Source organism: Mastigoproctus giganteus, chromosome 11 (assembly GCF_048544385.1).
Source record: "Mastigoproctus giganteus isolate SK-2022 chromosome 11, ASM4854438v1, whole genome shotgun sequence".
Classification (NCBI taxonomy): Eukaryota; Metazoa; Arthropoda; class Arachnida; order Uropygi; family Thelyphonidae; genus Mastigoproctus; species Mastigoproctus giganteus.
The window spans coordinates 56,116,089-56,135,045 of record NC_143585.1 but is presented as its reverse complement, the minus strand read 5'-3'; the positions used below and the strand labels follow the sequence as shown (position 1 = coordinate 56,135,045).

Here is an 18,957-nt window from a genome sequence, read left to right as displayed (position 1 = left end):
GAAGAATCCCATCAGCATTGAGCATGCTTAAACCATTCAAGGCTTTATACACCTCTATCAGATCACCTCGCTGGTGCCTAGTCTCCAGACACTGTAATTTGCAAAACTTAAGCCTTTCTTCATAAGAGCACCCCTTTGTTCCATTCACTAATCTTGTTGCCCTTCTCTGTACTCGTTCCAGCAGCTCTACATCCTTCTTGAAATGAGGCCTCCAGACCTGTATACAGTACTCTAGGTGTGGCCTGACCATCGCCTTATACAATGGAATAATCACCTCCTTATCCCTGCTGGAAAAATTCCTGTATATCATTGACAATACTCCATGAGCTACTCTTGCAGCCCGTCTGCACTGCTCAGAGAACTTCATATCTGCCTGCACAACCACCCCCAAGTCCCTTTCATTCTCTACCACTGTCAGTGTTGTACCATAGAGTTGATACGTTGCTCTGGGGTTGCTGTTTCCCATGTGTAGAACTTTACATTTGTCAATGTTAAACTTCATTTGCCACCTCTCAGCCCATCTGCTCAACCTTTCCAGATCCTGTTGCAGAAGCATAGTGTCAGTAGTGTCCTTGACAACCCTGCCAACCTTTGTATCATCTGCAAACTTGGACATTAATCCCGATATACCATCATCAATATCATTTATAAATACAGAAAACAATAATGGACCCAACACTGAGCCCTGAGGGACTCCACTAATAACATCAGTCCACGATGAGCAGTGTCCATTGATTACCACTCTCTGTCTTCTCCCCCTCAACCACCCCTTTATCCATAGCAGCAATTTGCCTCCAATGTCACACTGCTCCAATTTGTGTAGCAGTCTTCCATGTGCAACAGTATCAAAAGCCTTTCTAAGATCCAAGTATATAATATCAAAGTTATTCCCTGCATCCAGTTCTTTTGTGACTGCATCATAGTATCCAATCAAGTTGGTCAGGCAAGACTTCCCCTTAACAAAACCATGCTGTGTCTGAGCTATAACTGAAGTCTTGTCTAAATGATCCTGCAGTGTGTCTTTAACCAGTGCCTCCATTAATTTTCCTGGAACAGAAGTCAAGCTCACAGGTCTATAATTACTTGTGTCAGCCTTTGATCCTCCTTTGTGAATTGGGGTCACATTTGCACATTTCCAATCTATGGGTACCTCCCCTGAGTCCAAGGAAGCTCTCATAATTATGGCTAAGGGTTTGCTTACTTCCTTTGCTGCCTCCTTTAATATAACTGGATAGATCCCATCCACCCCGGGTGCCTTTCTTGTGTTTATCTTCAACAGTTTCTCCTCCACTTTACTCTCAGTTATTACAAGATTCTCTAGCTTACTGCCAGAGTTGAATACACCTCTGGCATTCCCCTCGCTGAATAACTCTTCATGTGTGAATGTCGATGCAAAATATTCATTCAGTTTGTTAGCTACCTGAGCAGGATCATCAACAGCTGACCCATCGATATCAAGTGGACCAATCTGATTCATCCCCTTCCTTCTAGAGTTTACATAAGTAAAGAACTCTTTGCTGTTTTTCTTTGCATCTCTTGCCAAGGATTTCTCGTAATCTGCCTTCGCCTGCCTAACCTCCTTTGTAACTTGGTTGCATATCAACTTGTATCTATCATAGGCTTCTGTGTCATGTGTTAATTTGTAAGTATCCCATGCATTTTTCTTCTCTGCCATATGCCTCATTAGTTCATCTGACATCCATTTTGGCCTAAACCTTGAACAATATTTCTTAGGTGGTATGTAAAGCCTAGTAGCTTCCAAGATAAGTTCTTTGAATGCTTCCCATTTTGAATTTGCTGTTGGTAACATCATCAGTTGGTCCCACTGTATAGAATTTAAATACTGTCTCAGTCCATCGTAGTCGCCTTTACGGAAGCAATAACCCTTCCCTTTACCCCTAATGGTAGTTACCTCTTTGAGTAAATCCCACTTCAGCACACTGTGATCACTGCAACCTAGTGGTTCATTTATCTGCAGATTCTTAAAATTTGGCTGACACCGCAGCCAAATCAGCAATTCCCAATAATAATCGCTTCCTGTCAATCCCCTATACAGACTACAGGCAAATAATACACCAAAAGATACACTCCCAATGGCAGGATTCGTGGAGTAGACAGACTACGAATAAATTACATCGTATAAAGCCTGTAATTGAACCGTGGCAATACTGCAATACATCATAAGGAGGAAGTTGTTCTTGCTCGGACCCGCATAGGACATTTGACTCATTCATTTTTGCTGAGGGCTGATGACCCTCCTATGTGTGAGTCATGTGGCACAATTTTAACTATCAGACACATTTTAATTGACTGTCCAGATTTTAGCAATATCCGTTTTACTGCTTTTAATCATCTGACTGAGCCGTATACACTCAGTCAGATTTTATCCGACAGTGATCATGTCGGATAAAATCTGACATTGAATTTAAAATAGCTATTTTTAGCTATTTTAAATCAATAAAGGTTTTTACTTGTATTTAAAATTTATACGTTATTGTTATTTCTTTATTGATTTATCTTTTCTACATTTTATACCTTTGTTATTTTATACGTTGACATGGTGACCTAAGTAATTAGGTCAGTGAAAGTTAACATTTTTTTTTATATATATCACCTAGTTTTTGCGCATTATAGCCTTAGTTGCTAATGTGCCAATAAAACCCAAAAACCAACCAACCAACCAATCTTGAAAAATTTCTTTATCCATTCAAGCATTTTTTTTGGACCTTATAAGTCTTCAGAAAATGCATAATTCCTTTCAAGGCTCATGGACAATGGTATTTACCAATTACTGAAGGCTTAATTCTGTATTGGCCTAATGCATTTGCACACATAAGAACTATCATACTTTCTTTATTTTGCTTAACACCACTTGCACTTTTTTTCTTTGCAACCTGCCAATGTTTTTTGTGGCAAACATTTCCAGTAGAGACCGGTTTCATCAGCATTGCATATATGGTCAGCTGCAAGATTGTCATTAACAAGCTTTTCAAATGTCACACTGTATTCTTTAGCTGCCTCTGTGTCAGCATACTGTTTTTTTCCTGTCTAATTTTCTAATTCCATGTCTTATCTTAAATTTAGTTAACCATCCATCAGTAAACGCAATTGTTCTATCAATGCTCATTTTTTCTTTAAAATCTTTTGCTTTGACAATAATCATTGACCCTGATATAGCCATACCTTCTGATCATTTTAATAAAAGCCACTCATGCAGCACTTTAGTTTTCTAATTTTGTCTTGTGTAAACTTTCAGCTATACACCAATGAGCCAAAATTGCATAACAACTCGCTAGTCACGTTATGACTAGCGAGTTGTTATGCAAGTCAAGGCAACTGCAGGTGAACTATGGCGCATGCGTGGGTCAGGTATAAAACACACCTGATACTGAGCTCCATTAATCAACGTTACTCTTGTTCTTCAGGAAAGGCAGCGGACTTTGACGAGTTTGACAAAGGCCAACTTGTAATGACCAGAAGACTGGGTCAGAGCATATCCGAAACGGCACAGTTGGTGGGGTGCTCATGGTCAACCATGGTTAGTACCTACCGAAAATAGTCCGAGGAGGAGGAGAAACCCACGAACTGCCGGCGAGGTGTTGGATGACCGTGGCTCCTCAAGGTGAGTGAAGGCTCTCCTGGATGGTACGTGACAACAGAAGAGAGACTGCGCAACTCGCCAGTAATTGGAATGCTGATGATGGGAGTAATGTGTCACAACACACAGTACGTCGAACCCTGCTGAAAATGGAGCTGCGTAGCTGCTTCAAGTGCCCATGCTAACCATGGTTCACTAGCGATAGTGCCTACAATAGGCACGCGAGCATCGAAACTGAACCTTGAGTGATTGGAGGAAGGTCATCTGGTCCGATGAATCACATTTCCTGTTGCACCATGTGGACGGCTGGGTATGTGCGCGTTGTTTACCTGGAGGAAGTGATGCCACCTGGATGCACCGTGGGACGAAAACAAGCCGGTGGCAGCAGTGTTGTGCTTTAGGCGATGTTCTGCTGGGATAACCTGGGCCAGTCATCCATGTGCTGGGCACTCTGATGTCTACGACCTACCTAAACATCATTGCTGACCAGGTACACCCTTTCATAGTAATGGTCTTCCTCTCTTGCAGTGCTGTCTTTCAGCAGGATAATGCACTATGCCACACCACCCGGATTGTTTGAGACTGGTTTGCAGAACATGAAGAAGACTTCCAGTTATTGCTGTGGCCTCCAAATTACCTCGATATCAATCCCATCGAGCATCTGTGGTTTATTTTGGAACAGCAACTCCGATCTGCAATGTCTCAACCACGGACCTTACAGGAGTTAAAGGATCTGCTGGTTACGTGTTGGTACCAGATACCACAAGGCACATTTAGAAATCTTGTAGTGTCCATGCCTCACTGGGTACAAGCTGTTTTGGTTGCACATGGAGGACTAACATCATATTAGGTAAGTGGTCATAATGTTTTGGCTCATCGGTGTGTTATTGTTAGGTTCTGAACATGCAGTTAATTCTAAAAGTTTGTGCTGTGAATGTTTAATATTATGCAGTGTTGGCGATCCAGTGTTATATTCTGCCATTAATACTCTTACTTACGCCCGGTTCTGTTTTCTTTATTATATTAAGTTTGTCACTAACTTTAATGTTGTTCTTTTTTTCTTCTCTATGTAAGGTTTATTAACCTTAGGATCCATAGTGAGGAGTTTTTAATTTAAAATAAATATAAATCATCAGTATAATCCACGATATCAGTATACAGAATTCACTTTCAAAGCAAACATAAACTAATTCAGTAATCACGTGACTTGCCATTTTCTTTTTTTTTTGGCACTGCCAGACATCTGTGCTGTATGTAAACATCCGAACATTCCATTATTCGGTGTGCCATTATTTCGACAGCTTAACTGTAATAAGAATGTACTGCATAGTAACCTTTATAACATACTAGCCAATAAAAAGCATGTTTAATTGTTATTAAACAAACTCATCACTGTGTGTGTGTGTGTGTGGGTGGGTGGGTGGTTGGAGAGGGAGAGAGATAGCACAAATGTATTTATACATACCTAAAGCTTCTTCATGAATAGGGTCTTACCATACCTGTATAACATACATCATAAAAACTGTGCAAATAATACAAGAACTCACAAAAATATTATTTTTAATCTTTAGTTTCTAATTTTTTTTTTTTTTTTAATTCAGTTTTGTATGTTATTTTCAAAGTTTTTAGAATTGCCTTCACATACAAGGTGTGGCTATTAAATAATGAAACTGTGTGCGTAGCCACTACAAACCAAGCATCACCTCTGAAACCGGGGAACAACAGTTGACCGTGAACCTTTCCTTAGCCAAGTCGTGTTCCAACATGCTCATTTGCTTTGCAGTGAGACAGGTTTTCATTACCTTGTGTTTTTGCAGATTGCTGGAAAACTCAGTCAAGAATCAAACAATGAATCAACCTCAAATTTTTAACAAAATTAAAGAGAACACCAACTTGAAAGTTGAGTTGTTACATCACGTTTATGGGGTAGATACTGTTTCAAGAGCTTGTGTTTGAATGGCACAAAAGATTTTTAGAAGGAAGATAGAGAATGTGGAAGATGATGAACAACCAAGCTGTCTGGAATCCATGAAAACTGATGGACTGAGTAAGGACATTGATTAGAAATGATTGTTATTTAAGCATTAGAATAGTTGCATTAGAACTGAATATGGACAAAGAAACAGTTAGACACAGTTAAAGGGGAAAATTTAGGCATGATCATGGTTGGATGCTCCATCAAGACTCTGCTCCAGCACACAACATGCTCTCTTTTTGCCAGTTTCTGGCCTAAAAAACACATTCCTGTGTGTGTGTGTGTGTGTGTGTGTGTGTGTGTGTGTGTGTGTGTGTGTGTGTGTGTGTGTGTGTGTGTGTGTGTGTGTGTGTGTGTGTGTGAACATGCATCCTAATCAGACCAGCCCCTTTGACTTTTTTCTCTTCCCTAAACTGAAAAGTGTACTTAAGGGAACCCATTTTAAGTCCACTGATAATATTCAGAAAAAACGACCCAAGTGTTAAATGGGCTTACAGAGATAACTACCAGAAATATTTCTGTGCTTGAAAGAAATGTATGGAACAATGTGGTGCATGTGCGTGTGTGTGTGTGCGTGCGTGCGCGCGCGCAAGTCCAAGGCAATTATTTTGAAAGGGATAACTTGTAAGGTATGAAATATTTCATTACATTTATTTTATTGCAATGATTTTGTTATTTAATAGCCACACTTTGTATATCCATGCAGCATATGCAAGGATTATCCAATTAAATGCAGCTCACTTTACTCTATAGTAAAATTTTATTAAAATGATATTCAGAACTGAATAAAAACCGCTACAGAATGTGCTAGAACTATCCATCTTATGTAGAAATGCACTCACCCTCTGTAGTGTGTTTGATGCAACTCTAGTTTGTTGACATTTTGTAAATTAAATTTCTTGAGTTTGTAATAGCAATAGTCAAGTCTTTTGATAACACCTTATTTTACCAAATTGCTTACTCCATTATATTTAGAAAAGACTGAAGATGAAAAAATTCCAGAAAGGCAGCAAGATAAGCAATGGGTTGTGATGAGAGCACCTCCAGAAATAGTAAAGGATGGTGTGTGTGAAGTTTCAAAAGAGAATCAACTTGTGTATGACCAGATAGAGAAAATGTCTAGTGTTCTGCCTACAATGTGGATGGGAGCACAGAATGGAACGTAAGACTGTTTAGTATAGGAATTAAGAATGCATTTTACTATAGATCTCAAGAAATAAGAATATAGTGTACTATAGATTTTAGGAATTAAGAATATAGTGTACTATAGATTTTAGGAATTAAGAATATAGTGCACTATAGATTTTAGGAATTAAGAATATAGTGTACTATAGATTTTAGGAATTAAGAATATACTAACACAAAGTTAACGGACAAAACATGTTCTGTTAAAATTATTATATTTTAATTTAATTAATTGACCCATACTAAATAGAAGAAATGTAAAAGTTTCCTTATGGATTCGTTCAATTCACTTAATTTAGTATATTTTGAGCAACTTTTACAATTCAATTTGGAATATTATCATCAATCCAAAGTACCTGGCATAGTGGTTATGAAGCCATCCTTCTACACCGTTTAGAACAGACCTGTGTTCAAATTTCATTGTTTTGGCAGGTGATGGTCATAAAACTATTAACTTGGTGGCAGGATGCACAGAATAATAGATTAACAGTATTGGGACATACAGCAGCCTGAAAAGTTGAGGCATCAGAGGTTACAAGGCCTGCTGGGGTCATCATGCAACAAGCAAATATGTGAGTTGTGTATACTTGTGTATTTGAAAATACACGTGTTAGGGCTATTAAAAATAAAAACAGGTGCATACATGCTTGTACACTAATTTTAGAGGTATAGAAAACAAATTTTATGAATTTAAAGTACTGGTTAATTCGAAACATATGCAAATATAATATAGATATTGAAAACATGGTGCCACCCAGACATAACCTATGCAGAATTTGAATGTGGCAAGTACAATGTGTGCAGGAAAAACAGGTAGGGCAGAGGAGAGGAGTAATGGTTAAACTTGTTTAAAAAGTACATAGAATCTCTAAGGGAATGCATCCAAATGATGGGGATGGCCAGTGCAATATTTGAGTCATTTTGGTGTGACATAAGCACTGGGAAAACTAAAATGAGAATATGTGTGTTATAGACCTAACAACTGTGATGAGGATAATAACTGAACAAACAAATAGTGGGCCAGTAAATCAGATTGTCTTATAACGTGGGATTTTAATTTTTCAGAATATTGACTATAACTTGTGGGTTGTTCGCTCATAGTAGCAGCAATTTTATGGATTTATTGTATGATGGTTTTCTACATGTTATCACAAGAGAAAACAATACCCTTAATCTGATTATTAGCAGTGATTCATCATTCATTAAGAATATCCAAATAGAGGAACTACTAAGTGGTAAGGATCATAATATATTGATGAAAGATATCTTGTGACTTCTATAGCCAGCTATTATCAGACTTTCTTGGAGTATAAACAGAAAATTTGTTTAGTTTATTTATACTTAAAGATATAGCTAATAATGTCAAGGGTTAAGGGAAGGGATTTCATAAAGCCAACTACAGTGGTCTTAGCCAGTTTTTAAATTCATTAGGACCAACTGAAAATTTTACATTTGAAGCATTTGGGGAAGTAATTATAAAAGCTATTAAGCATTTTGCACCAACTCAGAAATATAGTATTAACAGGAGAGACTGCTTCCATAGGGATGGGATACACCTAAATAGAAAGGGTGCAAGAATATTTGCTGATGCTATTGAGGCACTGTTAGGTGGGTTGGAAAACTGCTAGCTTGGGGGGGGGATACCAGGACTAATATATTAACAGTAGCCACTGGCAGAGGTGAAAGTTATTCTTGCACTGCTTCTATTGGAATGAGCAGCAGCAGCCTGGAAAACAAGATGCAAGATATTTCAGAGACTGCTGGGAGTCATTGTGGTACGAGTAAACGCATGGGTTGTGTTAGGTTAGCTAAGAATAGGAACAGGTGCATGTATACTTGCATGTACACAAATGCTAGGAGTTTTTGTAAATAAATTTGAATTTGAGGTATTGCTCAAAACATCAAAGCCAGATATTGTTGGGATATCAGAGACATGGTGTCACACAGATATAAGGAATGCAGAACTGGAATCTGGGGAGTACAATGTGTACAGAAAGAATAGACAGGATAGGAAGGGAGGAGGGGTTATGCTATTAGTTAAGAAACACACAAAATCCAAGGAAGTGAAGCCAGTCGACATCGCTGGACAGTGCAGTGTCAAGTTAGTTTGGTGTGACATAAGCATTGCGAGATCAAAATTGAGAGTAGGAGTGTGTTATAGACCTAACGACTCTGATGAGTATAATAAAAAACTGTACAGGGAAATAGAGTGGGCCAGTAAATCAGAGTCTCTTATAATGGAGAATTTTAATTTCCCAGATATTGACTAGAATTTGTGGGTTGGTCCTCACACACTAGCAAGGCTTTTGTGGATTTATTGGATGATCGTTTTCTACATCAGTATGTTTGGGAGGCAACTAGAGGGAGTAATACTCTTGATCTGATTATCAATAGTGATTCATCATACATTAAGAATCTGCAGATAAAGGAACCACTAGGTGGGAGGGATCACAGTATGCTGAAGTGAGATTTACTCAAAGAGGTAACTACCATCAGGGGTAAAGGGAAGAGTTTTTACTTTCGTAAAGGCAACTACGGTGGTCTGAGACAGTATCTAAATTCTAAATTCTATATGGGTGAACCAACTGATAATGTTACCAACAGCAAATTCAAAATGGGAAGCATTCAAAGAATTAATCTTGGAAGCTACTAGGCTTTACATACCAACTAAGAAATACTGTTCAAGGTTTAGGCCTAAATGTATGTCAGATGAACTAATGAGACATATGGCAGAGAAGAAAAATGCATGGGATACATATAAATTAATGGATGACATGGAAGCCTATGATAGATATAAGCTGATCTGTAACCAAGTCACAAAGGAGATTAGGCAGGCAAAGGCAGATTATGAGAAATCCTTGGCAAAGGATGCAAAGAAAAACAATAAAAAAGAGTTCTTTACCTATGTAAACTCTAGAAGGAAAGGGATGAATCAGATTGGTCCACTGGATATTGATGGTTCAACTGTTGATGATCCTGCTCAGGTGGCTAACAAACTAAATGAGTATTTTGCATTTACATTCACCCATGAGGATTTATTCAGGGAGAGGAAAGTCAGAGGTGAGTTAAACTCTGGCAGTGAGCTAGACGATTTTGTAATAACTGAGTGGAAAGTAGAGGAGAAATTGTTGAAGATAAACATAAAAAAGACACCCTGGGTGGATAGGATCTATCCAGTTATATTAACGGAGGCAGCAAAGGAAGTAAGCAAACCCTTAGCCATAATTATGAGAGCTTCTTTGGACTCAGAGGAGGTACCCATGGACTGGAGATGTGAAATGTGGCACCAATTCACAAAGGAGGATCAAAGGGCCACACAAGTAATTATAGAGCCGTTAGTTTAACTTCTGTTCCAGGAAAATTAATGGAGGCACTGGTTAAAGAAGCACTGTAGGATTATCTAGACAAGACTTCAGTTATAGCTCGGACACAGCATGGCTTTGTTAAGGGAAGTCTTTCCTGACCAGTTTGATTGGATACTATGATGTGGTCACAAAGGAACTGGATGCAGGGAATAACTTTGATATCATATATTTGAATCTTAGAAAGGCTTTTGATACTGTTGCACATGGAAGACTGCTGAACAAATTGGAGCAGTGTGGCATTGGAGGCAAATTGCTGCTATGGATAAAGGGATGGTTGAGTGGGAGAAGACAGAGTGGTAATTAATGGACACTCCTCATCATGGACTAATGTTATTAGTGGACCTCCCCCCCCCCCATGGTTCAGTGTTTGGTCCTTTGTTGTTTTCTGTATTTATTAATGATATTGATGGTGGGATAACAGGCTTAATGTCTAAGTTTGCAGGTGATACAAAGGTTGGCAGGATTGTTAATGACAGTATGCTACTGCAACAGGATCTAGAAAAGTTGGATAGATGGGCTGAGAGGTGGCAACTGAAGTTTAACATTGACAAATGTAAAGTACTGCGTATGGGAAACAGTAACCGTAGAGTAACGTATCAACTGTTTGGTACTACATTGAACCGTGGTAGAGAGTGAAAAGGATCTGGGGGTAATTGTGCAGGCAGATATAAAATTTTTCTGAGCAGTGCACATTGCCTGCAAGAGTAGCTCATAGTGTCTTTTCAATGATATATAGGAATTTTTCTAGCAGGGATAACGAGGTGTATAAGGTAATGGTCAGGCCACACATTGAGTATTGTATACAGGTCTGGAGGCCACATTTTAGGAAGGATGTAGAGTTGCAGGAATGAGTACAGAGAAGGGCAACTAGATTAGTGAATAGAACAAAGGGTTGCTCTTATGGAGACTAAGCACCTGCGAGGTGATCTGATTGAAGTGTATAAGGCCTTGAATGGTTTGAGCATGCTCAATGCTGATGGAATTCTTCCTCTTTCCCAGATTAATTGCCCGAGGGGACATAAATTCAAATTGAGGAAAGACAGTTGTAGAATGGATGTGCAGAAAATTTCCTTTAGCTAGTGGGTGATTGATTCCCAGAACAAACTTCACTATGCCATTGTAGAAGTTGACAGCTTAACTAATAAATTCAAGGCAGAACTAGACAAACATATGGTGCGAATGGATTGGTGAAATGGGCAGGTTATTTATTTATTTTTTTTTTTTTTTTTTGGCTGATGCTGTATAAGTTTGCTCTTTTGCATCATGTTCTTCTGCTAATGCTAATTCCATAAGGAAGGGGTTGAAGAGATGATAGCCAGGTGATTTAATCACCAAGTCTGGACACAATACAGTACTATTTCAATAAGAACAAAATCCTTAAGAGTGAATTCAACACTGAACATGTCTTCCTCTCTAGCTGAGTTAATTTCTATGAAGAGATCATAAAATAGTTGAATGAAAGAAAATTTTGATATTGTTTACTTGGATTTTACTCAAGCATTTGATGCAGTTCTTTATAAGAGCTATTCTGTAAACTGGTGTGATTGGAATTGAAGGGAAAAAATCCTTTGTTGGCTTAGATACTGCACTTGAGCAGCCATTGAAACAAAGTAGTGATAAAGGGGAATGCTTAAGGGTGGGCCAATGTAGCAAATACAGTCCCTTAGGGATCATTCAGATATGGCACTTCCTTGTTTCTTATCTTTCTTAATGACATTGAGGAGGTTATTGCACATGGCAGGTTGTCAATATTTGGTTAATATGAAGCTTGGGACAAAATTAGATTCTGGTTAACAACCAGAATCTATTTTTGTCCCAAATTAGATTAAAGATGAATCTGGAGAGAGATAGAGGAATGGGGAATAAAAGCAGGCGTGAAGCTTTTCATGCATTATAAACTGGTGGCAAGGAAGGAAAGTGATCTCCTATCAATTATTTATTCAACCTTTGCCAGCGGAAAAAAGGATGTCATTATTCCTCTTGAGTATATATGAAAATAGTGAGACACCACACTTGGAATATTATATTCAGGTGTGGAGACCCTATATATATATATATACACACACACAGTAGACTCTCAATTTTCTGGGGTAGATGGTAAAAAACAAATCCCGGATAATCGATTTCCCGGTTAATCCAAAAATACAAAAGTCCCTGACATACGTAAGGAATATAGGACTTCTTACTTTGTCAAGAATGACTAATAACATATTGCTACTATATTTTTATTGACAAATCTGAATTTAGCACGATACTTGTTAATGTTTGAACATTTTCATACATTCTTATTAGTTTAATTTTCTGATCCAAATCGATCGCTTTCCTTTTCTTGGTAGATTTACTGGTACTGCTGCCAGTTATTCTCTTAGTCGGCACCATGATAATGGTCAAAATCAAAAACTCACTATTATTACCCCACACGAGCTCACATTTTTCTAAAGTACATTTCTGGAGGTCACTGCCATATGGCCCCGAGTGCCAAGCGATTTTCCTAAGTGATATATAGTGCTCTTTCTCAATGATTTCGTTATATTTTCTTTCCAGTGCTTTTCTCATCCTCATTTCTTTGTAAGTGGTTCTGTACTTAACAGATCCTAAGTAAGAACCCAGAAAGGAAAATTACCTTTCTTTTTCTAGTATATCTATTAATTTTTGCACTAACAAACTAACCTCTCCAACCACTTGGCCACTAGGTGGCACTACTCCTGCCTCCATGTGGTGGGGCCGGAAATCTGGGAGGAAAAGGTCTCACTCCCAGGGCTAAAAGGAGCAACAATGGACTGTGATGCATGTCCACCACTAGAGCCAACAGGCTCTCAACATACTGAGACCCGCAGAATGGAAGACGATCCCAATCTTCCAAAAAGAATGAAAAAGGACTTAAACAAATCAGAACCACCAGCTTTTCTGATTATACATTCTTTATCGACTCAGCCGCTAAGCAGACTCTCTCCCTTTGTCATCCAGAAATGTCTGGAGTATGCAGCAGGTACAGGTGACCCCCGCTTAACGCTGATCATTCGTTCCCGAAAAACAGAGCGCTAAGTGAATCCGCGCTAAGCGAGCGCCGCTTTCCCATAAGGTAACATATGTATTTATGAGCTGCGGTCAGTGCCATAGGATATTTCCTAATGAATAATAAACAGTAATGAAAAGATGCACAAATGTTGGTCAAAATATTTAATATTCAAATATTTGCACATATAAAATATTCTGCATTGCATACGTATAATTATGTGGTAACTACTTGCGTATCAAAAGTAAATTTAAAATTCCAATTAAAATAATGAATTTAATTTAATTGATGAATTTAATCATGAAAAATGTGTGCATTTTGAGTTGAACTTTGGCCCTTTTCCAAATAAACTAAAAGGGGTATTAATTTTAAATCCCCCGCAACGTTAAAACCAACAATAAAGTCAACCGATCCTTCACCGCTTTGAAACCTGGCATGTTTTTTTCTTCTTTCAATATGAAACTTCCTTTAGGCATTCGTTTCCACAAAAGTCCTGCTTCAGCTATGTTAAAAACTTGTTGAGAAGTATAACACATAATACCTCTCTTCAATAATTTTAACAAAAGTTCTTTTTTGAAAGTTTCGGCTCCTTGATCTGCACTTGCGGCTTCTCCCTGGATTTTAAATCTATTCAACCAGCCCTGCTTCAGCTATGTTAAAAACTTGTTGAGAAGTATAACACATAATACCCCTCTTCAATAATTTTAACAAAAGTTCTTTTTTGAAAGTTTCGGCTCCTTGATCTGCACTTGCGGCTTCTCCCTGGATTTTAAATCTATTCAACCAGCCCTTACCAGTTTTAAATGGTTCCACTTTTTTTTTTTTTTTTTTTTTGGCGAGTTTTCTTCAGATCATCGTATTGGCTAATCTCTTTCTCTCTCTTTTTAATATTTAACTTAACTGAATTCTGCATTGGAACATTATCTTCAATAAAATTAAAGTCTTTCCATTTCAATCCTAATAGCCGGCCTAGTCCTAGTTGCTAGCCGACTGGGCCAGCCGAGTGGTTAAAGTACTGCCCGGCAACCCAAAGGTCGCGGGTTCGATTCCCGTCTCGGGCTTGGATCAAAGTACTGTAAAAACCTTGGGAGGTGCAATATGGCCACAGAAGCCGATGCGCCAACAACTACCAAATCAAAAAAAAAAAAAAAAAAAACCTAGTTGCTTGCAGTGGAACAGCTATCTTTCCCGCTGCAAAAATTAATTCTTTATTTTTTTATAATTGTTCTTACAGTTAAAGTTGCAAGTCCTGAATTATGGCACACATCCGTTTGTCGTTGACCGGAATCGATTCGCATCAAAACGTCTAATTTACTTTTCAAATTCAGTCTTTTTCTTACATTTATAGTCTTCGTACTGCGCCCAGACATTGTTGCTTTTTCATTCCTGTCGGTCATTATTAGCTCTTCGAAAATGTAACTGCGTTGGTTGAATTAATTACGATACAATGTTCAAGTAAACTTTCCGTTACGCACGATGTCTAATACTCTACTGAGTGATGACTAGACTTCGGATAAATGCATATAACGCAAATATTACAAGCAATATACTTGATCATTTTTTAAAATGTTGATCGCGGAACTACGTGACAAGTCACTGTACTGAAACTAAATTAGCGTGCGAGAAAATTTTACTGAGCGTGGAAATTTCTCAAGTCGGCGGGGGAAACGTTTTAATGCTGTTTTGCTATTCATTTTCAAGCTATCGACTCCATCAAATGAAACAATTTCGTTAATATGTCAAAAATGTAATCTGTAAAAGAGCGTTATAGTGATCTGTGACAGCGTTATAGTCAGATACGGGTTATAATATAAGAACAGCGTTATAGCGAATCAGCGTAAAGCGAACCGCGTTATAACGGGGGCTTGCTGTACACCGAAAATGGTGAAAAGGCTCCAATCAGGAGATCTTTTAATTGAGACCACTCAAGCAAGGCATTCAGAATTTTTACTAAAAATGTCATCTATAAGTGGAATTCCAATCAAAGTCTCACTGCATAACACCTTGAACTCCTCAAAAGGAGTAATAAGTGAGTGGGATTTGTTGAACATAACAGAAGAGGAGATAGTCATGGAATTACTAGAACAGAAAGTAACTCAAGCAAGAAGAATCATGTAAAGAAGGATCACAAACTTGTTCCCACACGTAATATTATATTGACCTTTAGTACACCGAATTTTCTGACTTCAGTTAAAGCAAGTTACCTAAACTGCCACATCCACCCATACATTTAAGGGTCGAATTCAGGATCGTTTGGATCGAATTGAAATTCTCAAGGATATTCAGCATGGTTTCGTAAAGGGAAAATCATGTTTAACAAATCTCGTTCGCTATTTTGAAAGAGTCACTCACAAGCTGGATTTAGGGAATAATTTCGACATTGTTTATTTAGATTTCAGCAAAGCTTTTGACTCAGTCCCACATGAGTGGTTACTTTATAAGCTGGAACAGGTTTGAATCACTGGGAAAATCCTTAGATGGATAGCAGGATGGCTTCAGGACAGGAGGCAGAGGGTTGTGATAAATTGCTATTCCTCAGATTGGGTTAATGTAAGAAGTGGGGTTCCCCAAGGATCAGTATTTGGACCACTGTTGTTTTTAATTTTCATAAACGAAATCGATGAAGGGATAGAGGGCGTGATGTCTAAATTTGCAGATGATGTTAAAATTGGTAGAGTAGTTAATGATCACTGTCAAGTTGAGCTTCTTCAGAGAGACCTAGATAGACTTCAAGAATGGTCAGAAAAATGGCAGCTATGCTTTAATCCAACAAAGTGTAAGATATTTCACCTGGGAAACAGTAATCCCAAAATAACTTATTCACTTGGTGGAGTTCAACTAAACCCAGTACTGGAGGAAAGGGACTTGGATGTTACAATACGGTCAGACATGAAATTCTCTGAGCATTGTAAACAGGTTGCAAGGAAGGCCCATGGTGTCCTATCGATGATCTATTGAACTTTTGCAAGTAGAGATAGGGACGTGATAATTCCAAAAGCCTTATATAATTCCATTATATAAGGCTTTTGTTAGACCACACTTGGAATACTGTGTTCAAGTATGGAGACCGCACCTAAACAAAGAAATCGAGCTTCTTGAAAGGGTGCAAAGACGAGTAACTTGCCTGGTGAGATCGGAAAAAGGTTATCTATATGAAGAAAGACTTCGAATATGTGGGTTGCAAAGTTTTGAAACTAGATACCTTAGAGGAGATTTGATTGAGGTGTTTAAGGCTGTGAGAGGCATCAGTAAAATGAATGAGGACAGAATTTTCAAGGTTATAAATGATGCTAGAACTAGGGGACATAAATTCAAGTTACGGGGGGAAATGTTTAGATTGGACTGCAGGAAGTTTTATTTTAGCCAATGAGTTATAAATTACTAGAATAAGTTGCCTACATGGGTAGTAGAGGCTGACAGTTTGGGGAAATTCAAAGGTCATCTGGATAGTACTTTCAGGTCAGGGAAGCGCATAGGATGATAGGTTTAATTTCCTTTTCTTCTACTAATTATTATTATTTATTTATCTTATCTTATTTTATTTTTATTTATTTATTATTATTTTTTTTATCATTGTTTTAGTCGGGTGTTTTTTTTTTTTTTTTTTTTTTTGGCCGGTGCCGCATAAGCCATAGGCTTTCTTGCACCATGCAGCCAACACTAATACATTCCAAACCCTTTAAGATGTTTCAAGTGCCAAAAGTTTGGTCACTCCCAAACAACATGCAGAGGCGAAACTACTTGTCCTACCTGCAGGTCAAAAAACCATTTACAAACAGAGTGTACTGCAAAGGCTCTGGAATGTCCAAATTGCAAGAATGACCATCCAGCATACTCAAATCATGCGATCTCTGAAAAATTGACAAAAGAATACAAAAGTACAAGATCAAGAATAAGGTCACATATCAAGAAGCAAGAAAGCAAATAATAAAGTCAACTATCCCAAAAACCACGTACGCTTTCATTACACTAAAGTGCCAAGCTGTTTCAACCTAAACTGAGGTATCAATTCTGCCTAATACATCCATTGCAGGATGGGCACGATCTGTGCTATCAACATCTCAAAACCACCAAACCCGTTCTAGTTGATGAAATAAGTAATACCCCTATCACAGTTCCGCCTAAAATAAAATCATGTGATAAGATGTCAAATAAATCACAAAGGCAACAAGCCACTGAATTACAAAAGACAAACTCAAATAGAATGGACTCTGAAAATATAGCTACACACAATGAAACAGTCCTTGATCTTCATGCAGAAGATGATATGGAGACTGGATTTTCATTAGGTCAAACTGATGACATAGAAGACAGTACAGATCCCGGACGTCCCAATTTTCTGAAATATGACTGTCAAAAGCAAACCACTCACAAGGAGCAGACAGACTCGCCTTCCCTCCTCAAACCCCAAAAATGCAGAACATTGTTCAATGGAATTGTAGAGGTTTACGCAGCAATACCAATGACATCTATGATTTAATCTCCCGATATGGTCCTATAGCTGTTTGCATACAAGAGACTAATCTAACTCCACAAGTAACTCCATCAATCAGAAATTTTACATTTTACAGAAAAGATAGAAACTCCTCATTATCCACATGTGGAGGCATTGCGATTCTAGTTGACTGTAAAATACCTTCTAGAAACATTCCGCTTCAAACCCACTTAGAAGCTATTGCTGTACGTGTATCAGTTGGGCAAATTCTAACTCTAGTATCTCTGTACTTTCCACCTAACAAGATGTGCACGTTTAAAGAACTAGAAGACCTCATAAGACAAATACCACCACCTTTTTGTATCCTTGGTGATTTCAATGCACATCATCCATTGTGGGGATCAGACCACATGGACAATAGAGGACACTTGATCGAGACGATATTAGACCAACTTAATCTAACATTACTTAACACTGGTGAAAATACTTATATTCACCTTCCCACTGGATCTATGTCAGCAATTGATTTAACTCCCTGTTCCCCCATATTATATCCCAGTATAGAATAGACAGTATTAAATGACCCACACAATAGTGATCACTTTCCAATCATATGCAGAATCCAAACACTGCAAACATCATACCCTGATAATTGCTCAAAATGGAAATTCTCCAGAGCAGATTGGGAAAAGTTTTCAACCCATCTTTATTTTGATAGCCAATTGATCAGTCTACAACCCATTGGTGATGTCACAGAGCATATTACCTGGCAAATACGACCATTGCCTCTGAAGCAATACCTCAAGCCTCCACATGTAAGCACAAAAACCTTAAACACTGGTGGAATGAAGCTTGTACCAATGCCAGAAAGGAAAAAAATAAAGCTTGGAACCTGTTCTGGAAGTTCCCAACTACCAACAACCTAATTCAATATAAAAGGCTCAAGTCTAAAGCTAGACAAAATTAGAAGAAAAGCCAAAAAGGAATCATGGATACAGTTTGCCTCCACTATTACAAAGGATACTAGCAGTCGTTTCATCTGGAAAAAGATTCGGTAATTAAATGGGAAATATCTGCCTCTTCCTTCTCCCATCTTAATCAAAAATAGACAGGAAATTTCTTCTGAAGAAGAAATTCTCTGCAAGGGCGTTAGCTATTTCTTCTGAAGAAGAAATAGCTAACGCCCTTGCAGAGAATTTCTACCAAAAATCTGCCACATCAGCATATGGCAACTCTTTTCTTAAAATCAAAGCTTCGGCTGAAAGGTACAAAATAAAATTCCATACTACCCAAAATATTGCCTATAATCAACTGTTTAACCTATTTGAACTGCAAACAGCATTAAATAGATCACCCAACAGTTGGACCTGATAGTATATATTA

At 38.1% G+C, this 18,957-nt stretch overlaps 1 protein-coding gene across 1 annotated transcript in view; it reads left to right on the top strand.

Annotated features, from left to right (window-relative positions):
* LOC150078024 (C-Jun-amino-terminal kinase-interacting protein 4-like) overlaps positions 1-18,957 on the top strand; it is a 518,865-nt gene that overhangs the window by 345,337 nt on the left and 154,571 nt on the right. Inside the window, exon 20 of the mRNA XM_090385183.1 lies at positions 6,549-6,735. Within this exon, the coding sequence (XP_090241309.1) occupies positions 6,549-6,735 (187 nt within the window). The remainder of the gene's footprint in view (positions 1-6,548; positions 6,736-18,957) is intronic.